Below are 20438 nucleotides of genomic sequence, written 5' to 3'. Positions count from 1 at the left end.
ATTTTTCTTCTTTTTACTAAAAATGATAGAGTAATTTTGAATTTTTCATGGTAACTTGTAAAATTGAATGTTTGACATACAAGCATTGAACGGTTCATGAACATATGAGACTCTCCTAGAAACACCACTTATCATTACTTGACCTTTTACCATGTTGAAACAAGTGTGCAAATTTTGTGATCCCTTTACTCTTTCTTGTCACTTCCAATGAAAGATTTAGGGAAATATTACACTAAAACATACATTAAAAAATATCAAACAATAACTGCTTTTGAAAGAAGCACTTTAACTCGTACGTTTTTTTTTTTTTTTTTTGGCTTGAAGAGCTTTTATTACAAACAGGGTGAAATTTTTATTAAAAGTCGAAGTTCTCATTTGGAAATTTTTTTTTAGGAAACACTTCACGTGTGCTTTTTCAAAAAGCAATTATACGACCTAGAAGAACTTCTATGTTTTTTATGCAAAATGCATGCAATAAAAAATGTATTCAGGACTTGTAAGTACTTTTAAAATGACTAAAAATGCTTTCAATTAGTACTTTTGGAACCAAGTCTTATGACTGGTTTGGTATTGCTGTACTTTGAAAAAAAACTACTTCTGATGTGTTATGAGAATAAGCTCATTTTTGCTGCTTCACGTTTTCAGCTTTTTCTCACCTAAAACTGTGAAAATAAGCTATTTTTAAGTATTTACCAAACACATTTTTTAGCTCGGTTTTATTTATTTATTTTTATTATACCTATTTTTTATAAAAGCACCTCAGTACCAAACCAATACTTAGTGAAATGTAAGTAAATTTTGGAAAAGCACTTGAAGTGCTTCCTGCAAGAAACATAACCGGGTGTTTCTTGCATGAAACACTTCAAGTGCTTTTGGAATCTAAAAACAATTTCAGTCATTTTAAAAACATTTCTAACCCTTTTGGAATGATACATAAACAAAAGCCTTTACATATTGTAACTGCTTAGTGTTTTCTAATAAAAAAAATTTGTAACCAATTTTATTCAAGTGATGTTGTAACTAATATATGATAAATTATTAAGAGAGAAATTCAAACACAAGTACATAGCGATATCATACAATAACCAATTTAGCTATGAATATCATATTTTTGTATTTAACTACATCTATATGTGAATATTTTCAAACAAAAATATTATTCATACAACATTTTTCACGCCACATTGGTAATAAAGATGAATCCACATACGTTGATGAGTTATACTCTATTAAAAAAAGAGTACAAATATAATACAAAAATTATATTAAGTGTAACATTACTCAATTTTAAATATTTTATATGTTGTTATAATTATTTTTCACAAAGGAAAAAAGGAAATATATAATAACCGGTTGCCCAACAGAATATGAAATTATTGCGCGAACCGGATTCCACCTCAAAAGAGAGGTTACAATAGGAAAAGCATCATCACCGGATCCTTTTTATGGAGATTATACGATCTTATGATCGTAATCGTTCATTGTATATCGTACGATCAGTTTTTATTAAGTAATTTTTATATTTAATTTTAAATTTTAAATTCATGATTTCTAACCGCACGATATACAATAAATAATTTCGATCACGGAATCTAAGATCTAAGGTGAGGATATTTTTCCGTTACCGTATACTATCTTCCCATATATAAACAACCCAAAATCCTAGGTTTTGCCTTCACACACAATCACAACCAGACAGTATGGCAGAGAAACTCCCCGAAACTGAAGCCGCCGCCCCTGCCACCGCTGCCGCCGCTGAAGATATGGACCTAGAAACTTCAGAGCCCGCCGCGGCTCAAAATCCGGACGAGGTCGAAGCTACTGACGGGGAGGCTGAGGCGAACTCGAAGCGGGTGAGGGACGAGGAGGGGAGTGAAGAAAACGATGCAAAGAAGACGAAAGTGGAGAAGTCGCCGGAGGAAGAACGGTTTGAGAAGAAGTTTGAGGAAGGAGAGAAGTCGGGTCGGGTCAGCTTGGGTCCGAAGAGTTTTGGGTCGTCGGTGGAGATGTTCGACTACTTCTACAAGTTCCTCCATTACTGGCCTACTGATCTCAATGTCAATAAGGTATCGAAACAACGCTATGATATTGTTTTTAATCTTTGAGCTCTGTTTTTAATATGCGGAAAGTTAAAGATTGGAACTTTTTGTTAGTGGATAGCAATAGAATGTATGATTTATTTAATTTGGTGTTTTGTAATTGGATTAATTTGGATTTGGGAAATTTGGTTTTGGGTTGTTTGCTTTCCTCTGTTTGGTTGATCATCAACTGCTGCGGGTTTGGTGTATTACCCAGTTTTACAATAGGTTTTTGTTTTAATCAGTAAAGTCGGAATTGTTGTATTTGATTTATTCAATCCGATTGCTAGAAAGATAGGAGGGGAAGAACATAAGATGCAAAAATCACTTTCCAACGGAAAATATTGGTTTCGAGTTGAATGCTATGTTTTGAATTTCAGTGAGTATTACCATTTATGCGTTTGAAGATCTAATTTAAGCGTGAATGTGAATTCTATTAGAATTTGGTAGGAAGCTCGAACATGGTAGTTCTTTGGTCTTTGCTACATTAAGAATCTGTTCACAGCATTCTGGATTCGAGTTGAATGTTATGTTTTGAATTTGAGTGTGTATTATTCATTTATGCTTTTGAAGATCTAATTCACGCGTGAATGTGATTTCTCTTCGAATTTGGTAGGAAGCTCGTTTGTGGTAATTCTTTGGTCTTTGCTACATTAAACCTAGAATCTGTTCACATCGTTCTGTATTTGAGTTCATAGAGTTGAGTTATGCTTACACAACGAGATCAGCTTTAGATTTTTCAACTAAAATGTGGTTAGTTTTGTAAGATTTGTGTGAATTGGTTGTGATTGCGGCATATAGTGCTTTGATTTTGAGTTTGGTGCCCTACATTATATCTCTCGTTATTGGATGATTTTTTTTTTTTTTTTTTTGAAATTCATGTTATATTTGCAGTATGAATATCTGGTTTTGCTGGACTTGCTTAAGAAGGGTCATGCCGAGCCTGATAAGAAGATTGGCGGAGGGGTCAAGGCTTTCCAAGTTCGGATCCATCCGTTGTATAAAAGCAGGTGCTTCTTCCTCATTAGGGAAGATGAAGTTGTTGATGATTTTAGCTTCAGGAAGTGTGTGGACCATATACTTCCCTTGCCTGAGAACATGAAAGCAAACGCTGAAGCCAATAAAGTCTTAGGTGGCAAGGGTGGCAGGGGTGGTGGCGGTGGTGGAGGCTGGCGTGGTCGTGGAAGGGGTAAGCCGAGAAACTGAAATGTAGTCTCTGGTTTCCCGTTGCTCGCGTTTGTGTTTAGCAAAGTTTCAAAGTAGAAAAGTTTTGGACCTGGTTATATTACTTCTGTTTTATTGAAGCTAAAACAGTTTGTTCTTAATGATTTTCGAGAAAGGTACCATTTATATTGATTTTCAATCTCAGGGACCAAAGTGATGTATTATGCAAATCTCAGAGACTATTTTAGCTAAAAAGCCTTTTGTGGTAGATAACCTTTCTTTTTTTTTTTAATACCAAAAACGTGAGAAGTTAAAGGTATGAGTCCGGCCAATTGGTGCGAGAGGTGGTTAAGTTGATGAATCATTGCTGGTAATACCCATTTCATTATAATGCTCGGTAAACATTCATTAGAGTATTTCAACTGAGAAATTTAAAAATCGAACTAGGCTTATTTACATTTACCAGCTAAGATGAGTTCTTTACACCTTAAAAACAAGAAATATAAAACGCCCATTTCAAAACATCTTACATCTTCCGGTAAAGATACCTTTATAAATTAAGATCCAACCATACAACAAAAATCCTTTTTTCTTTCTCTCACACATTGTTCAACTTATAACACGAATTAATTAACCACAATATTAATCAAGTTCTCGGTACGTGTTGTTTCACATTTTTGATAAATTGGAAGAGAGATTTTATTTTATTTTATTTTTTGGGAAAAATTGGAAGAGAGAATTTGAACTCAAATAATAATAATTAACTGCATAACAATCACCCCATTTTTGTGGATTAATTGGCCACCACTCAGACGCAATAACCAGAACGAAAATGGCTGCTTAATTAATCAAAATATTTCTAACTGTTGATAGAAAATTATGTCTAATCAACGTTCCCTTCTATCCTAATAAATTTAATAAAATGATTAACCATTACTTTGTAAATGATTATTGGTACGTTACATGCATCTATTTTAAAACCCAATCCACCCTCTGCAGTGTAATTAATCTGAGCCACGTTATTTTTCACGGTTAAAAAAAATTGAACAAAAACACCACTGATAATATAATGTATAATCTTATTTTTCAAATTAAAAGAATAGGGTAAATCAATGTAATGCCATACGATATTCATTCACGAATAAAAATATGCGGACTCTGTTAAAATCTTATTGGAAATTTTAACCTGTATCATGCGCATGAACTACTTTTTTCTTGTGCTAATATATACTTGAACCTCTAAACAGAGAAAAGGGTGATGATCCTAAAAATTATTAGGATTTTGAAAAATAATTTTCACCTATATACAATTCGATCAAAGGACGAACGAAAGACATGTCATAGATTGGAAAAGGTGAACAAACGTGACCGGAAATGATAATCATATACATATATATATAGAACGGCTATAGCAATACTACCACCCAGATTTCCAAGATTACTATACTCCAAGCAAATAGGTAGGTAGCTTCAGAAGAAGAAAATTCGATGACATGCGGCAAGCATGCAGATCACTTCAAAAGAGATATTTTTCTGTGCGACCAGAATACGAAACGTTACATCACGTGTCACTATTCAAAATTGTGAGATTTAAAAAGTTATTAACTTAAAAAATAAAAATTTTCACCACTTATATAAAAACACGTAATGTATCATTCCTATTTCGGTCACAATAACAAATTTCTCTACTTCCAAGTCCTAAAGTAATTATATTGCAGCCAAACAAATTATAAAGAAAAGAATGATTTCAGTTGAGTAGAGCATGGTTAATTAGCAAAATCAAGAAAGAAATTATAGGAGGGAAACTGAGAAAGGAAGAATAATCAAATTAATTAGGTGGCCTGTGGTGGTGGGAGTTGTGGCGGCGCACGTTCATGTAGGCTAATGATCATCGTGAACTCCTGATAATAAATTAAAAATAATAATTATGTGTTTACGAGGAGATAATTTCCTCAATTAATACATCTTTGTAACTCTCACTGGGTAATAATTAAGCACGCACAGTGAACAATGAATGAATAACACTTCATGTATGGGATTTTCATCCATCTGATATATATACCCACTCGTCTCTTCTTCTTCTTCCTCCTCCTCCTCCTGCTGTACGCTCTTTCTCTCTCTCTCTCTCTCACTCTCTCTCTCTCTCTCTATCTCTCTCTCTCTCTCTCATCAAATGACAAGTCATTCACTGATGGGTTGGCTGGCCAAGTGCGACGTCGTCAAGGATCTTGGTGAAGACCCATTTTTCTTCCCGAATCAACCTACATTTTCCACTGCACATGATTTCAGGTGTGTGTGTGTGTGTGTGTGTGTGTGTGTGTGAATATTACTGATGTTTGCATACATCTATACATACATACAAATATATATATATATATATATCATCTTGTTTAATTGTAGCGTTTTTTTCTTTTTTTTTTTGGTTTCAAAAGCTTAGTTTTTGTCATGCAATATTGATTTATATGTAATAATATTCTTCAATATTTCTGTTGTGGATGTTAAATTATTTGAAGGGGGTATGCTGCATTGGATTGGCAATTTGATTTGCCAATCGTACAAGATCATAGCTTTCTTGATCCTCTTCCACTCGAGAGCTGCGCGGATATTGATCCTATTTACTTCTCACTCGACATTCCACCAATCCGAACTGTATTAGAAGGTGTGTTTCAGTATTCCTGTTAGTACTTTGATGTCTCTTCGACGTTTTTGATGTACAGTTGAAATTAATCTAACGTTTAAAAAGTTAAGCAGATGATGGATTTTTCTTTGCAAACGAAACGGCCTTGTTGGGAGTTAATTCTAGTGATCTATGCGCTGGGTTAACTGAGGTTAACCACAACCATCATCAGCAATATCAACAACAACAACAGCAACCTTTGCTTCTGACATGCGAAAATGAAAAAAATGGCATAACTGATGAGAACGATTCAAGGGAAGAGAGAAATAAGGTGATTAGTAAGAGGCCACTCTCTTATAAAAGACATAGATCATCAAGCTCCTCTCTCTCTTCCTCCAAAATGTTGTCAAGAGAGACCGTTTCGCAGTACTTTTACATGCCAATCACTCAGGCAGCAAAAGAACTCAACGTAGGGCTAACCCTTCTCAAAAAAAGGTGTCGGGAGTTGGGCATTCGTCGGTGGCCTCACCGGAAGCTGAACAGCCTTCAAACCCTAATCCGAAACATTCAGGTTAACCTTGTAACAATAACTAATAATTTTATGCGCGTACCAACGTTTTTCATCCAATTTTTGGTGCTCATAAATAGGCGTTACATATTTGTACGTGTTCGTGTTTGATTCGAAAAAACTTAATGTGTCCCGATTATATCGTTTTTATTCATGCAGGAGTTGGGAAAGGAAGGAGAAGAGAGCTCACAGAAGCTTCGGAATGCGATCGCGTTGCTGGAGAGGGAGAGGAAGCTACTGGAGGAAGTGCCTGACATGCAGCTTGAAGACAATACGAAGCGGTTGAGGCAGGCCTGCTTCAAAGCCAATTACAAGAAGAGGAAGATCATGGGGATGAATGTTATGGGGCAATCACAATCATCTCTCAGTTCCAGCAACATTCAGTACCCAACAAGCTCGATGGATGCTGACGAGGAAGACGAAGAAATTAAGTCTCTCTTGTCCGACTCTTTTTCCTCAAATAACAATGCATGCAACACTCTATTTTAAATTTTAATCGGTTGGAATTGCTTTTTCTAATTTTAATTTAGTTTTCATGTGTTTATTTATTTTTTTTAATTTTCTCATTAGACTCCATGTTTTTGAATTTTAGTGATGTATTATGAGTGCGTAACTTCATGAGCAATGGGGCTCTGAATTTTCTACCATTATGGTTCCATTCCGGGAAGAATCTTACATAGCTTTACCGCGTAGGGTAACTCTCTCATGAGGTGATAACAAGACATCTTTAGTGTGCTGAAAACACAGTTCGATACACTAAGTGTCATAATAAAAGTAATTGACACTTGATGTATCGAGTTGTGTTCCTGACACATTTAAAAATTTCTCGATGCCAATGCGGACAAAATGAGAGTAATATACAAGAGATCTTATTCACTTGCGATGTCAATCAAACATGACAAGTGGTTAGGCGACTAGACGAAAGATCCTCCCATCCATGATACAAACACTTATACTTGGCATTTATTTTGGTGTTTTACAATTTAAACGTATTTGCAGCTCATAGAAGCGCTTTATAAAGAAAAATATGCCAAATTCTTTTTGACTGACGCTTCTAATAAAAACGCTTACGAGCAAAAGTGTTTTCTAGATCTGCAATTCCAAGCAACCCAAAGTCTTGAAAATTTACATTAGACTTCATTGCAAGCAAAAGCATGAGAGTGAAAAAATGACAGCGCTTCCAGTCGCAACCAAAGCTCAAACCTCTTCATCAACCCGTTTGCTGTCCCTCATCAAATCATGCACCACAAAATGCCATCTTCTCCAAATCCACGCTCACATCCTCCGAACGTCGCTCGTTCTGGACCCCACCATTTCCTTCCGGTTCCTGTCCCTCGTCGTCGCTCTTTCCCCATTGAAAAGCATGTATTCCCGCCAATTCTTCGACCAAATCGAAAAGCCGACGGCTTTTCACTACAACAAAATGATAAGAGCTTACTCCATGAGCGACTCGCCGGCGGAGGGGTTTTATCTGTACAGAGATTTGCGGCGGCGCGGCCTCTGCGCCGACGCTATGGCGTCGTCTTTTGTTATCAAGTCCTGCATTAGAGTTTCGTCGTTGGTGGGTGGGATTCAGGTGCATGCTAGGATTTTGAGAGACGGGCATCGATCAGACAGTCTTTTGCTGACCACTTTGATGGATTTGTATTCGAATTGCAGGAAGTATGATGAAGCGTGTAAGGTGTTTGATGAAATGCCCAAGAGAGATACTGTGGCTTGGAATGTATTGATTTCTTGTTGTTTGCATAATAACCGGACAAGGGATGCTCTGGGTTTGTTTGATATTATGCAGAGTCAGATACATAGGTGTGAGCCTGATGACGTTACGTGTTTGCTTGTGCTACAAGCTTGTGCCAGCTTGAACGCGTTGGAGTTTGGCGAACGGGTTCATAAGTACATTGAGGAACACGGTTATGGTGGTGCTTCAAATTTGTGCAACTGTCTTGTATCAATGTATTCGCGTTGTGGGAGTTTGGATAAGGCCTATGGGGTTTTTAAGGGAATGCGGGATAAAAACGTGATTTCGTGGAGTGCGATGATTTCAGGGTTGGCAGTGAATGGTTATGGTAGAGAAGCTATTGAAGCGTTTGAAGAGATGCAGAAAATGGGTGTTTTACCTGATGATCAGACTTTTACCGGAGTTCTTTGTGCTTGCAGCCATTGTGGTTTGGTTGATGAAGGAAAGATGTTTTTCGATCTTATGAGCAAAGAGTTTGGGGTAGTGCCAAATGTCCGTCACTATGGGTGCATGGTTGATCTTTTGGGTCGTGCTGGTCAACTTGATCAGGCCTATCAGCTCATAACGTCGATGGATATCAAACCAGATCCTACAATATGGAGGACCTTACTCGGGGCTTGCAGAATTCATGGCAGTGATTCCCTTGCAGAACGAGTGGTAGGCCATTTGATTGAACTCAAGGCTCAAGAGGCTGGGGATTATGTTCTGTTGATGAATATTTACTCTTCAGGTGGGAACTGGGAGAAGCTAACAGAAGTGAGGAAGTTTATGAAGGAAAAAGCAATTCAAACTACACCGGGATGTAGCACGATTGAACTGAAAGGAGTAGCACACGAGTTTGTTGTGGATGATGTTTCACATTTGCGGAAGGATGAAATCTACAAAATGCTGGATGAGATTAATAGCCAGCTGAAGATTGCTGGTTACGTTGCAGATGTAACATCTGAATTGCACAACTTGGGAGCAGAAGACAAGGGGCATGCCCTCTCTTACCACAGCGAGAAATTGGCTATTGCCTTCGGTGTTCTGTCAACTCCTCCCGGCACTCCAATCAGAGTGGCCAAGAATCTTCGCATTTGTGTTGATTGCCACAATTTCGCAATGGCTGTCTCAGGGGTTTACAACAGAGAGGTAATTATCAGAGACCGCACCCGGTTTCATCATTTCCGGGAGGGACACTGCTCCTGCAATGGCTATTGGTAGGAAAATTCAAGATTCACAGAAAAGATGAGCAACTGGGAACAATTTTCTGCAGATGAAATGGATGGCGGTACATAGTTACAGCTAAGTAACTATTGGTGCCCTAAACTTTACAAGATGAACAGAAGACAACAGTTCAGCTTTCGAAGAACAATACTCGCAGTCACGGTCTGCTTGCAGGCAAATCTGTTGAAATTTGCTGAATGATCTTTTCCTCCCACATAGCTTCTATGAGGGCAAGTTTTGTAAACTTTCATTTTGGACGATAAGTGATCTTTTCTAACAATCTAAGTATCGAAAGTAAGAAAGCTTGTAGAACAAGAAAACAAGTATTGCAATTGAAAAGTACGAATTCACATACTTTCGAATTTATTTGCCGCATCGGAAACTAACCCTTGCATACACGCATGATAGAAATACATGACATTCCTAAAAACTCATGATCGACCAGCCAAGTTATTTCAAAACTGTCACTACAAGTTTCCGCAAGAGAAGGTTAATATTCTTCAATCTACAACAACAGAAGCAACTCTATATTTCTTCCGAAAATCACTTCAACATAGATCGCTGAAAGGATATCGACTTCATTCTACAAAACTCAAAGTACTGATGTGATGCTAAATCCGCATAAAAATATCTGTAAAGCATTCACTGGAATGAGGTAATAGAAGCTTCTGATAATAGCGGCCTAAGCAGTCGCGGTCTGCTTGTTGGCAAAAGCAATACCCTTCTCAATGCTGGCTTTCAGTTCCGGCTTGAGTGCTTCCAAAGCCTTTTGCTCATACTCTGTCAAACCTTGGAGGTCAGACGGTATGAAAGCTTCAATTCCGTTCCTTCCAAGCTTAACCCTTGATGCAAAGAATGGAAGCTCGGTCAGATCAGATGCTACATAAGAGCACTCATAGACATCCCCATCTCCGTCCAGTGCCCGCAGAGATGACTCAACAAATCTGGCGGCTGCATATGCCATTGACAATGTCGCGGACCCAGCACCTGCCTTTGCCTCTACAACCTCAGTTCCAGCATTTTGGATCCTAACAGTTAGTTGTTCAACTTCTTCGTCAGTGAGGCTGACTGAGGGTTTTGTCTTGGATAGCAGGGGCAGAATAGTTATCCCAGCATGTCCTCCAACAACCGGGACATCAACATCAATCAGTTTCAGATTCTTCTTCTGAGCAACAAATGTGTTCGCCCTCACAACATCCAAGGTAGAAACACCAAAGAGCTTTTTAGGGTTATAAACACCCTTCTGCTTCAGAACTTCTGCAGCAATTGGCACCGTGGAGTTCACCGGATTACTGATAATGTGGATGAATGCATCAGGACAGTTATCAGCCACAGCCTCGATCAAGTTCCTCACAATGCCGGCATTGATGTTGAAGAGGTCATCACGGGTCATACCAGGCTTTCTTGGAACTCCAGCGGGAATGACCACCACATCCACACCTTTCAAGGAACTGGGCAACTCAGCTGCTCCAGTGAAATCGAGAACTTCGGAGGGAGTGTTGCAGTGACTCAAGTCAGCAGCGACACCCTTGACATTAGCAATATCATAAAGATGCAGGGAGGAGACCAAAGGCGACATCTTGATCAGAAGAGCCAGTGGCTGACCAATCCCACCAGCAGCTCCAAGAACAGCTACTTTATAAGAGGCCTGTGGCTGGAACTGAGACCGAGCCACCTGGGCATCCTTGTGGGCTTTTCGAGCGAAAGAAGCTCGAAGAGCCTTGGCAGTTTCTTTGCCCGAGAACGAGGTCTCGGTTTCGCAATTGAAAGATGTGGTTGCCTTGAGCCCATTGAAAGAGCTCTTGAGAAGGTTTTGGGAGTTGAACCTCAAAGCACAAGGCTTTGTCTGTTGAAACGACGCCGCCTTGTGGCCAAGGGAACAATTGGTTCCGATGGAAAAGGTAGCTGCTGATGTCGCTGCCATCTCTCACGCTCTGTAGCACACAAATTCAATCGAACTCAAAAACTCGAATTCATAAACACAAAAAAGCAAACACTTTTACACGATTAAATATCAAATGAACTGCAACCCAATTCACCAAATGAAAACATAAATTCTGGGCTATGCCTACAGCAATAAAAAAAAAAAAGATTTCCATCCATCTTTCAGATTCAGAAGCAAAAAAAAATGAAGAACTAAACAGCTGGGAAAATTCGAAAAAAAACCCCATCAGATCTGAAACTATTGCTCATATACGAATTAAAACAATAAAACCCAAATTAAATCTTCAGAAATTGTTTGAAAAGTCCTAACCTTGAGGAGGAAGACGAACGCCAACAAACAGGGAGCTACGGAGACGCGAATTGGGAAGGGAGGGATTTATAGGAGGGAGAAAGTGGTGGGTTTTTGGACCTTTTGGGGTTTTGCCCTTTGAGATCGTGAGAAGCTCCGCCAATCGACCTCGGATAAATCCACACCGTTGTCTTCAAATTTTAAATGTGTGTGGGACCCGATGCACACGGAATCTACCAATTTTGTTTGCTTCATCACGCCGCTAATCTCTGATCCCTTCCAACGGCTGAGATTAATCTAGAATAAAATAAGAAGTAGATGCTTAACAAGAAACTTGAAATAAAGTCAGGAGAATCCTTTTTACGAGAGTTTTGGATATTTTTAAATTGTGTCCGTTTATCGTATATTGTGCAGTTTGATCAGGTATTATTTATATTTAATTAAATAATATATGATCGCACGATGTACGATGAATGGACATAATTTGAGAATTATTAAGATCCTGACAAAAAGGATCCTCATCCGAAAAAAAAAAAATTAAAGTTTATGGAGGTTGTTGTGTATAGACATTTACCTACCTCCCACCTACGAATACCAGACATCTTTAGACACATCATACTAGTACAACAACAAAAATTAAAAAGTTACGAAAATTAGCTATTTGTAAAGGGGAAGGGTCATTTATACTGAAAACGAGATTACGACGGTAACTCAAATCAATAGAAATTATGAAAATTAGCTCTTTGTAAAAAAGAAGGATCGCTTATACTAAAAATAGAATTTTGAGAGTAATTTAAATTAATAACATACTTTTACATGTGAAACTTAAAACATATAACAAATTTAATACCATCTCAAGGACGATCGAGGGAGAGCAAATGACCAGTAGAGTAGGTGCTGCGTATCCTCCATGCAGCCAACCAAGAACAATTGCATCCCCACTTCTCACCCCAATGGCGCTCAGATTCAGGCTATACGAAGCTATTTGGATATTCCATAGCCTTCTTGATAGATTGTAAACATGGAGCAATCTTCGTGAGGTCGGGTAGCCTTAATCCATGTTTGGGCAATTTGGAGCATAAATTGAGTAAGGAATATATAATGAAGTTATTGCCCAAGAGGTTCTGCAATAACGTTGGCTCCAGAATTCCGGGAATACCCGGCTCAAAGAAGGCTATGGAGTAGAGAAGCGTTTGTAACAAATCATGTCGGGACTCTTGGTTTATTATTAGAAATTTTGGGTTTTTATTGAATAACTGGTAGTTTTGAATTTCGGGATTTGTTTGAAATACTAATAAAGTTAATTTTTTATTTGTTCTCTTTTCTCCAACTTGAAATGGACATAAACAACCCTCAGTTAATAGAGAAATTGACAAATTTGACACTTAACGCCAAATTAGCCCGTATTAAAAATTAGACGGGCTCATAACTAAATTAAAAGTTCAAAAGATAAATCATAATAAGGCTTAGTTCATGCCTTTTCTAATTTATTCACAATTTCAGATACAACAAAACCGTTAACACTGATATTATATCACAATTTTAGATACCTCATTACGCAAGAAAAAGAATACAAAAACAAAAAAATTTACACCACCAAGAAGCCTTCCTCCTTTCATACATTAATCTTTTCCATCTCCCTCCTAAGTGCATAAGCCCTAATCAAGCTCCCAATGGTATTCACAGCCAACTTCAAATCCTCCCACGGATTCCCCGGCACCACCCTCTTGTACAAGTAGCTATCGAACGTCATCTTCTGCACATACTCGTCCGCGCACATCTCCACAAACGCTTCCCTCGCGGGGTTTGACCTATAGAACACCTTCTGCAACACATCCAACACCTTGTAAGTAGGCCAGTAAGTCTTGTCCCACTTCTCCAAGTACGTCCTCAAGTCCGCCTCGTTCACCATCCTCTTCCCATTCTCCGAGCCCTCAACTATTGCCTCAGCGCACATCCTGCCACTCTTTGCTGCAAAGTAGATGCCTTCGCCGAGCATTTTGTTACATACCCGGCTGCATCACCAACGAGTGCTACTCTGCCTGCCAACCATTGTGGCCGGGGGTGTTCTGGAATTGGATGTGCCTCCACTCGGAAATTTTGCTGCCTAGAATCTTGTCCTTGGCTCTGTTTCTTGTTGCTAGTTGGAATTTCTTGATGTCTCCCTTGTGAGTCACAGTGCCGGTACCAACTGCTACATGGTCACATTTCGGGAACACCCACCCGTAAAAGTCTGGCAAGACATCATCGCCAACATACATCTCGGCGAGGTTCTCATAGTACACCATCTTGTCATCAGGGATTTTGATTCTCTCCTGTACAAGGCAGAAACCAAGAATTTAATAAGAACGAATCAAACATTGAACCAAATGAAAGTGTTACACCAGAAAGTATTGGCTTAGATCAAACTTTCAGTAAAGCAGACTTCTTAAACTTTGAATTTGTTGATCATTCGGCAACTTAGATTAGGTGATTAAAAACACAAAGCACAAAACTTGACTGCAAATTAAACTAAAAGTTACTTTCTTCCCCTATGTTTATAATTAAGTAGCAATTTTCAACACAAACGTGAGTTAGATCAGTTTGTTCGTTACGGTCACCTTGCACACAGAATTTGAGATTAGACTTGTTTTAAATATCGCAATTTCACACAACAACAAAGCCGTATCCCAAATAGTGGAGTCCGCTTTATTAATCTTAAAACGACATTGCACTCAGTTTTGCACCATTTTTTTTCCCTTAGCTCAAGAAAGAAAACAAAATGTCTATACATGCAAAGCTCAAAAAACAAATTAAAAACAAAGCAAGTTCATAATTAATTACCTGGAAGGCAATGGCAAACTCATAATCACCAGCATCAATGTTCTTAGCCACTCTGGAATTCGCCCCATCAGCTCCAATCACCGCATCAACCTCCATCGTCTTCTTCACGCCTATGCCGCCGGCCTTCCCGTCGTACTCCGTGTAATGCAGAACGTACGGCGCCTCCCCATCTCCCGGCTTATCCATCTTCAGAAACAACCCATTTATCACCGTCGCGCCGTTCTCACTCGCCCTGTTCCTGAGGTACTGGTCCAGCACCTCCCGCCTCACCATCCCAATGTACTCGCGCGGCTTCAGGGTCTGCCCGATGTCCACCGCCACGTTGACGGCGATATCATCTTCATCTTGGTGACGCGGCGGTCGATGATGTCCAGCGGGAGGTCGAACTCGCCCACCATGCAGAGCGGGATGGCGCCGCCGCAGGGCTTGCAGTTGTCCATTTTCCGCTCGATGAGGAACGTCTCGACGCCGCCCTTGGCGAGAGTTTCTGCGGCAGCTCCCCCTGCGGGTCTGCCGTCTATGACGGCGACTCGGAGGTTTCGGCCAGTGACTTTAGGGCTGGTTTTGGCGACTTTGACTTGGAGGGTCCGGTGGTTTGAGAGGTTTGGAGAAATGGGTTTTTCCTGGATTGTAGAATGGGGTTTCTCCGCGGCAGTTTGGCGGAGGTCGATGAAGGATTTGAGGGCTCTGGAGGCCATTTTTTTGGTCGGAGCAGCTGAAGCAGAGGAGGAGAAGGAGGAGGAGGCGGTGAGCGTGAGAGTGGCAAGAGTGTGAAGTAACTTTTTTTTTATTTGGTGGATACAGTTTGGGATACGAGTGGGAAGGTTGGCCGTTGGATTGGGGGAATGGAGGGCTGAAATGATTTGTGGATAATGAGTTGGATTTTTATTGATTAGGAAGGGAGGGGTATGGTTTGATATTTGTTTTGGGAACAGCATCCTCTCCTGAGCAAAGAATGAGGATTTTCTTGACCACACTCATCGAATCATTAAAAATTTATCCAACAATTACAATTATTATAACTTTTAAAGAGGTCCTGTTTGTAATCGTTAGATAAAATTTCAACGATCCGATAAGCTTGGTCAGAAGGATAGTCATCCTTTGCTAGAGGAGAGGATCCTGATCCTTTTAGAGAGGCCCCTATTTGTAATCGTTAGATAAAATTTCAACGACCCAATAAACTTGATCAGGAGGATCCTCATCTTTTGCTAGAGGAGAGGATACTGATCCTTGGTCTTGGAAATGGGAGGGGATGACAACAATGCCACGTTGTGTACTTTTGTAGTGGATTTGTCTGGTTATGTAGACTCTAGTATCGTTTACGTGCAACCAGTGGTTGCTTGCCACGTCAGTGAATTTACCTCTTTGTGTGGAAAGATTTTTTTAATGTCATCATCACAAGGGATGATATAACACGTGTCTCTATATAAATTATGTGTGTTAAAATGTTAATAACTTAAAATTTTCTCTTTGTGTGGGGTTAAGATCCTCTCCAAATTTTAACTATCTGGATTCTGCGGGCCACACTGCAAAAGGGGGTTGACGACGTCTCTCGAAGTTGGCAAATCTTCTTTAATTTGTTTCTCTAAAGGCTAAAGCATCTAAGTAGGATCGTAATAATAATTAGACATGCCATTATGTTTGTTAACCAATATATATGAAATGACAATATTAGGGCTAGGCACGGGCTAGACCAGACTCAAATTTGGAGCGACTGGACCGGACACGTATGAAAATGCAATGGGGCGGGTCAGGGCGAGTAATGGGATTTCAAATTTTGGAATCGGACCTAATCCAGCCCGTTTCAAACGGGTCGATTCGGGCCTGGTCCACAAGTCCAATCTTCGTCTTCTTTGATCTGGAGCTTCGCAATCTTCGTCTTCTCCGATCTAGAGCTTCGCAATCTTTGTCTTCTCCGACGGTGAGGTGATTTCGTGAGTCGTGACTCGTTTGGTGGGCCTGGTGGTTGTTGTGATGTCGACGCAGTCGAGGGGTGGAAGGGAGAAGAGAACGAGAACGAAGAAAGAAAGTTAGGTAATCTGAGAGTAGGGGATCTGTACAATCACATAAATCCTATAAGAAAATCAAGCAAATCCCACATCAAACATACCCCCAAACCAAAACCCATATCAGAAAATTCCCCCAAAACCCCACAAAAAACCAAACAACCCCAAACAAAAGCCCAAAACCCTCCAAAAACCTAAATCAAAACCAATCCGGGTTTCTTAAAAGTTGGAAGCAAGATTACAGCAAGGGGCTCATCGACCTCAAATTCTTAACATCGATGAACTCGTCCTGATGGTGGGTGGGAGAAACCTCCATCGACGCTGGAGATGGTGGTTAAGTGGTGGGTAAGATGGACCTCGATCGACGGAGACGGGGACAGAGTGTAAGTTCAGGATAAAGAGATTGTGAGGGAGAAGTCGAGAGGTCTGAGAGTCTGGAGAATTCTACATAACCTAAGAAATAAACGGTGGAAACGGTTCACGCCGGGGGCCCGTTTTCTCTAAAATTTGTACCCGTCCCACCCCATCCCGTTTTGAATTTACAATATATGTACCCACCCCGTACCCGGCCCGACCCATAGGTCCAGGACCTGTTTGCCCAACCCTAGCCAACATCATTAATTCAATACTTAATCAAAAATTAATATTGTAAAAGCTGATTTTTTTTTTAATAATTTTTTTTGTTGTAATGATTGTCTTGAGTAAAAAGGAAAATCAAGGGTAAACCCATTTGGGTGGGTTACTTGTACAAAGTTAGAAATCTTGTCAATTAAAAAGGGAATTAGGGGAGAAAATAAGGAATTAAAGATTGTGAGCCTCCTGAATTTCTTTTCTTTGAAGAAACTTAGAAAATGAGAATATATGGTTTGCCAACATGTTGAAAGAGAAGGCCACATTGGTAGGTAGGTGAACCCATACTTCCTTCTAACATTTTCACAAATGCAAAATCATCTTGACTTGCCACTTAATACTACGGTTTAGTGGTATTCTTCTTCACTTGTAAGTGAGAGGTCTTAGTTTTGATTCTTGCCAAAGGTGAATTTGAACCACATTATTACTAGCTCATTGCGAGGCTTGGTTGCCAACTCCCCCAATTAGTGTAGATAATATCGTTTGTTTAAAAAGATAAAATCATCTTGACTCATATATTTTCTTGAATTGTTTGGATTCAACACTAAGGTTTGAGGCTTGTAGAAAGGCTAGCAATTTTCACTCTCGTGTTTTCTTCTACACTTCTCTAATTTTTTTCTATAATACTTCTCATTTGATTTACTCAATACAAAGATTGAAAGAAAAAAAAAAAAAGCAGACAAAAAGAGAGTGCGAAAACTATTTTCCTGTAATTGGGACTTTTGGGGCACGGACCTTTGTAAACTTGTAACAAAAGACAATCATGGTTAGTTGCATTTAGGTACGTCCGAGTAACATTTGGTTTCTCCAACAAGCTAGCTAAGCTGCCCTCTCTGTTTTTCCCAAATCCATCATACAGTTTCTAGTCCTTCCCCAAATTTCACACGAAATCTAATCACAGATAACGCCTCCTACTTATAAATTCTCCCACATTGTGTTTAATCCAAAACCCAAGTCTTCCATCTCACATTGGAAGGCCTGAAAATATCTGCATTTTCTCGAGTTTTTCAACCATGAAGTTCACAGCTCTAGCAGCAATGATGGCGGCCGTGACTCTCTTCGGCCTCCTCATTGATGGCCACGACTGCAAAATCGTGCAGTTTATATTCGGGGACTCCCTCTCCGACGTCGGAAACAACAAGCAAATGGGCAGGAGTCTCGCCCAAGCAAGCCTGCCTTGGTATGGCATTGATATGGGCAATGGACTGCCCAATGGCAGGTTCTCCAATGGCCGTACAGTTGCTGATATAATAGGTAACATATGTTGCAACAGTTTTGACTCTGTGCAGGACGTCTTGTCTTTCTTAAACATATAGTTTTTCGTCGAGTTTATTTTTATGCTGAACTTGTTTGTTTATTTAGGTGATAACATGGGGCTCCCAAGGCCGCCGGCCTTTCTTGATCCGTCATTGACCGATGACGTGATACTTGAAAAAGGAGTAAACTATGCATCTGGAGGTGGAGGGATTTTGAATGAAACCGGCGGCTACTTTGTAAGTTGCAACCTTAAATGTAACAAAACCACATGAAGATTGAGCTTTTAATTAAGATTGTGCGTGATTTGACCAGTAATGTGTTTGCAGATTCAGAGGTTCTCGCTCTACAAGCAGATCGATCTGTTTCAAGGGACACAAACACTGATCAAAAACAAAATTGGCGCAAACGCAGCGGAGAAATTCTTCCAAGACGCTCGTTATGTGGTCGCTTTAGGAAGCAACGACTTCATTAACAACTACTTGATGCCTGTTTACAGAGATTCGTGGAGTTACAACGATCAAACTTTCATGGAATACCTAATGGGAACTCTAGAAAGACAACTTAATGTTAGAATATCAGTTTTTATTTTTTTATTTGTATCAATTTCTACCAGTCAATCGTAATACGTAGTTTCCTGACTAGGGTTTTACGTGCTTTCGAGCAGCTGTTGCACAGCCTAGGGGCGAGGCAGCTGATAGTGTTTGGGCTAGGACCAATGGGTTGTATTCCGCTCCAAAGGGTGCTAAGTACCACTTACGGTTGCCAAGAAAGGTCAAACAAACTAGCTCTCAGCTTCAACAAAGCTGGAAGCAAGCTAATGGAAGACTTGTCCAGCAAGCTTCCTAACGCAAGCTATCGATTTGGTGATGCTTATGATGTCGTCAACGATGTGATCAGTAATCCAAACGAATATGGTATGTTAAGACAGAACAGAGAACATGTAACATATCTCCTCGTTTCTCTACTGACCTTTTCTGTATTCGAATTCCGACCATGGCAGGATTCAGCAATGCGGATTCACCGTGCTGCTCATTTGGAAGAATTCGACCGGCTTTGACGTGTGTCCCTGCATCAGTACTGTGCAGTGACAGAAGCAAATACGTGTTTTGGGACGAGTACCATCCATCAGACAGTGCAAACGAGCTTATTGCCAACGAACTCATAAAGAAATTCGGTTTGTCGCGCGTTGATGAAACGGATGCCCCTTCCCCCGCACCTGCTTTTGCTCCATCACCAGAGGGATAAATACTAGTACAATAAACCAGCAGTGTCTGCTGCTCAAATTGCTTTCCTAAAAAGCAACTTCTTAGTAATCAGTAACAGCTTTTCATATACAACTATGGTTTGGTTTTATAAGCTCGAATATATATGTTTCTGATTATTCGTGATTTTGCGTATGAAGTTAAACATATTGAGCATCAATCCTTCATGAACTTTCGACTCACATATACTTGACAACCATAATATACTCATGAACAATCAAGAACTGTCCTCACTCACTAGTAAGACCTGCACCACCTCCTTACGGATACACATATACGTTGGCACTAATGACACCTAGTGCCATCTACTCCTGGAGTCCTACTCCATTTACGAAATCAATTTGGAACCTTACAGAGGCACAAACCCTAGCTTTACGGAGTTGCTAACACGAGCCCCTTCTCAACTTCCCGCGTACAACCCGGCTTCTTTTACAATCTTTGCATACATGTACTGGTTTACTGAGATTGTTACGGCTGAACTCGCCAAATCTTGTGTTCATGCTATCGTGCACAGCGAGGGGAGGGGAGTATTTTCTTGTGTGCCGCCTCTCTAGCTCGGGCTATTTCATCACCACTAGGCTGCAAAGCTGCAGAATTTACCATAAGTCAAAAAGAATGTGGGTGCAGTAGTACGGAGATGCCAAAATCTCAAACGCGCGACCCTGATACAAGGAAAAGCCGTTTCCATTCTTTTCTGTCGATAATTGGTTATGCCGTTGTTATGAGGTTATTTGGTTTTCGATGTTCCATGACAAGCGTGAGGAATCCAGAGTCTTTGATTTTGATTTGAAAAGAAATGAATGGTCGGAAGTTGACACTTCTTGTCACCGTGTAACTTTCTGAGGGAGGCAGCGGG

The 20438-nt window shown here is 39.9% G+C and overlaps 5 protein-coding genes and 1 pseudogene across 6 annotated transcripts; 4 read left to right on the top strand and 2 right to left on the bottom strand.

Moving 5' to 3' along the window:
• Positions 1 to 1661: 1661 nt before the first annotated feature.
• Positions 1662 to 3397, top strand: LOC137711046 (protein EMBRYO DEFECTIVE 514). Its single transcript, XM_068450244.2, has 2 exons — positions 1662 to 2066; positions 2973 to 3397. The coding sequence occupies exons 1-2, from the start codon at positions 1701 to 1703 to the stop codon at positions 3282 to 3284; spliced, it is 678 nt and encodes a 225-aa protein (XP_068306345.2). The 5' UTR covers positions 1662 to 1700; the 3' UTR covers positions 3285 to 3397.
• A 2036-nt stretch (positions 3398 to 5433) lies between these two features.
• Positions 5434 to 6916, top strand: LOC137710213 (protein RKD2-like). The gene is made up of 4 exons (XM_068449153.2): positions 5434 to 5531; positions 5756 to 5901; positions 5994 to 6430; positions 6587 to 6916. The coding sequence occupies exons 1-4, from the start codon at positions 5434 to 5436 to the stop codon at positions 6914 to 6916; spliced, it is 1011 nt and encodes a 336-aa protein (XP_068305254.2).
• A 482-nt stretch (positions 6917 to 7398) lies between these two features.
• On the top strand, positions 7399 to 9725 carry LOC137710818 (Pentatricopeptide repeat (PPR) superfamily protein). Its single transcript, XM_068449954.2, has one exon. The coding sequence runs from the start codon at positions 7596 to 7598 to the stop codon at positions 9366 to 9368; it is 1773 nt and encodes a 590-aa protein (XP_068306055.2). The 5' UTR covers positions 7399 to 7595; the 3' UTR covers positions 9369 to 9725.
• Positions 9698 to 11775, bottom strand: LOC137710819 (malate dehydrogenase, chloroplastic). The gene is made up of 2 exons (XM_068449955.2): positions 11626 to 11775; positions 9698 to 11305 (listed from the first exon to the last, which is right to left on the bottom strand). The coding sequence occupies exon 2, from the start codon at positions 11293 to 11295 to the stop codon at positions 10054 to 10056; it is 1242 nt and encodes a 413-aa protein (XP_068306056.2). The 5' UTR covers positions 11296 to 11305; positions 11626 to 11775; the 3' UTR covers positions 9698 to 10053.
• Positions 11776 to 13054: 1279 nt separating this feature from the next.
• LOC137711496 (geranylgeranyl diphosphate reductase, chloroplastic-like) lies at positions 13055 to 15208 on the bottom strand (annotated as a pseudogene). The gene is made up of 2 exons (XR_015963341.1): positions 14428 to 15208; positions 13055 to 13919 (listed from the first exon to the last, which is right to left on the bottom strand). The product of XR_015963341.1 is annotated as a geranylgeranyl diphosphate reductase, chloroplastic-like (transcript).
• A 2661-nt stretch (positions 15209 to 17869) lies between these two features.
• Positions 17870 to 19708, top strand: LOC137711734 (GDSL esterase/lipase At1g74460). The gene is made up of 5 exons (XM_068450990.2): positions 17870 to 18317; positions 18426 to 18556; positions 18647 to 18886; positions 18985 to 19234; positions 19321 to 19708. The coding sequence occupies exons 1-5, from the start codon at positions 18077 to 18079 to the stop codon at positions 19563 to 19565; spliced, it is 1107 nt and encodes a 368-aa protein (XP_068307091.2). The 5' UTR covers positions 17870 to 18076; the 3' UTR covers positions 19566 to 19708.
• The last annotated feature ends 730 nt before the right edge of the window (positions 19709 to 20438 follow it).

Source organism: Pyrus communis, chromosome 6 (assembly GCF_041283825.1).
Source record: "Pyrus communis isolate YQ-2024b chromosome 6, ASM4128382v1, whole genome shotgun sequence".
Taxonomy (NCBI): Eukaryota; Viridiplantae; Streptophyta; class Magnoliopsida; order Rosales; family Rosaceae; genus Pyrus; species Pyrus communis.
Note: the sequence above shows the minus strand (reverse complement) of the source record. Positions and strands in the feature narration are given on the sequence as shown.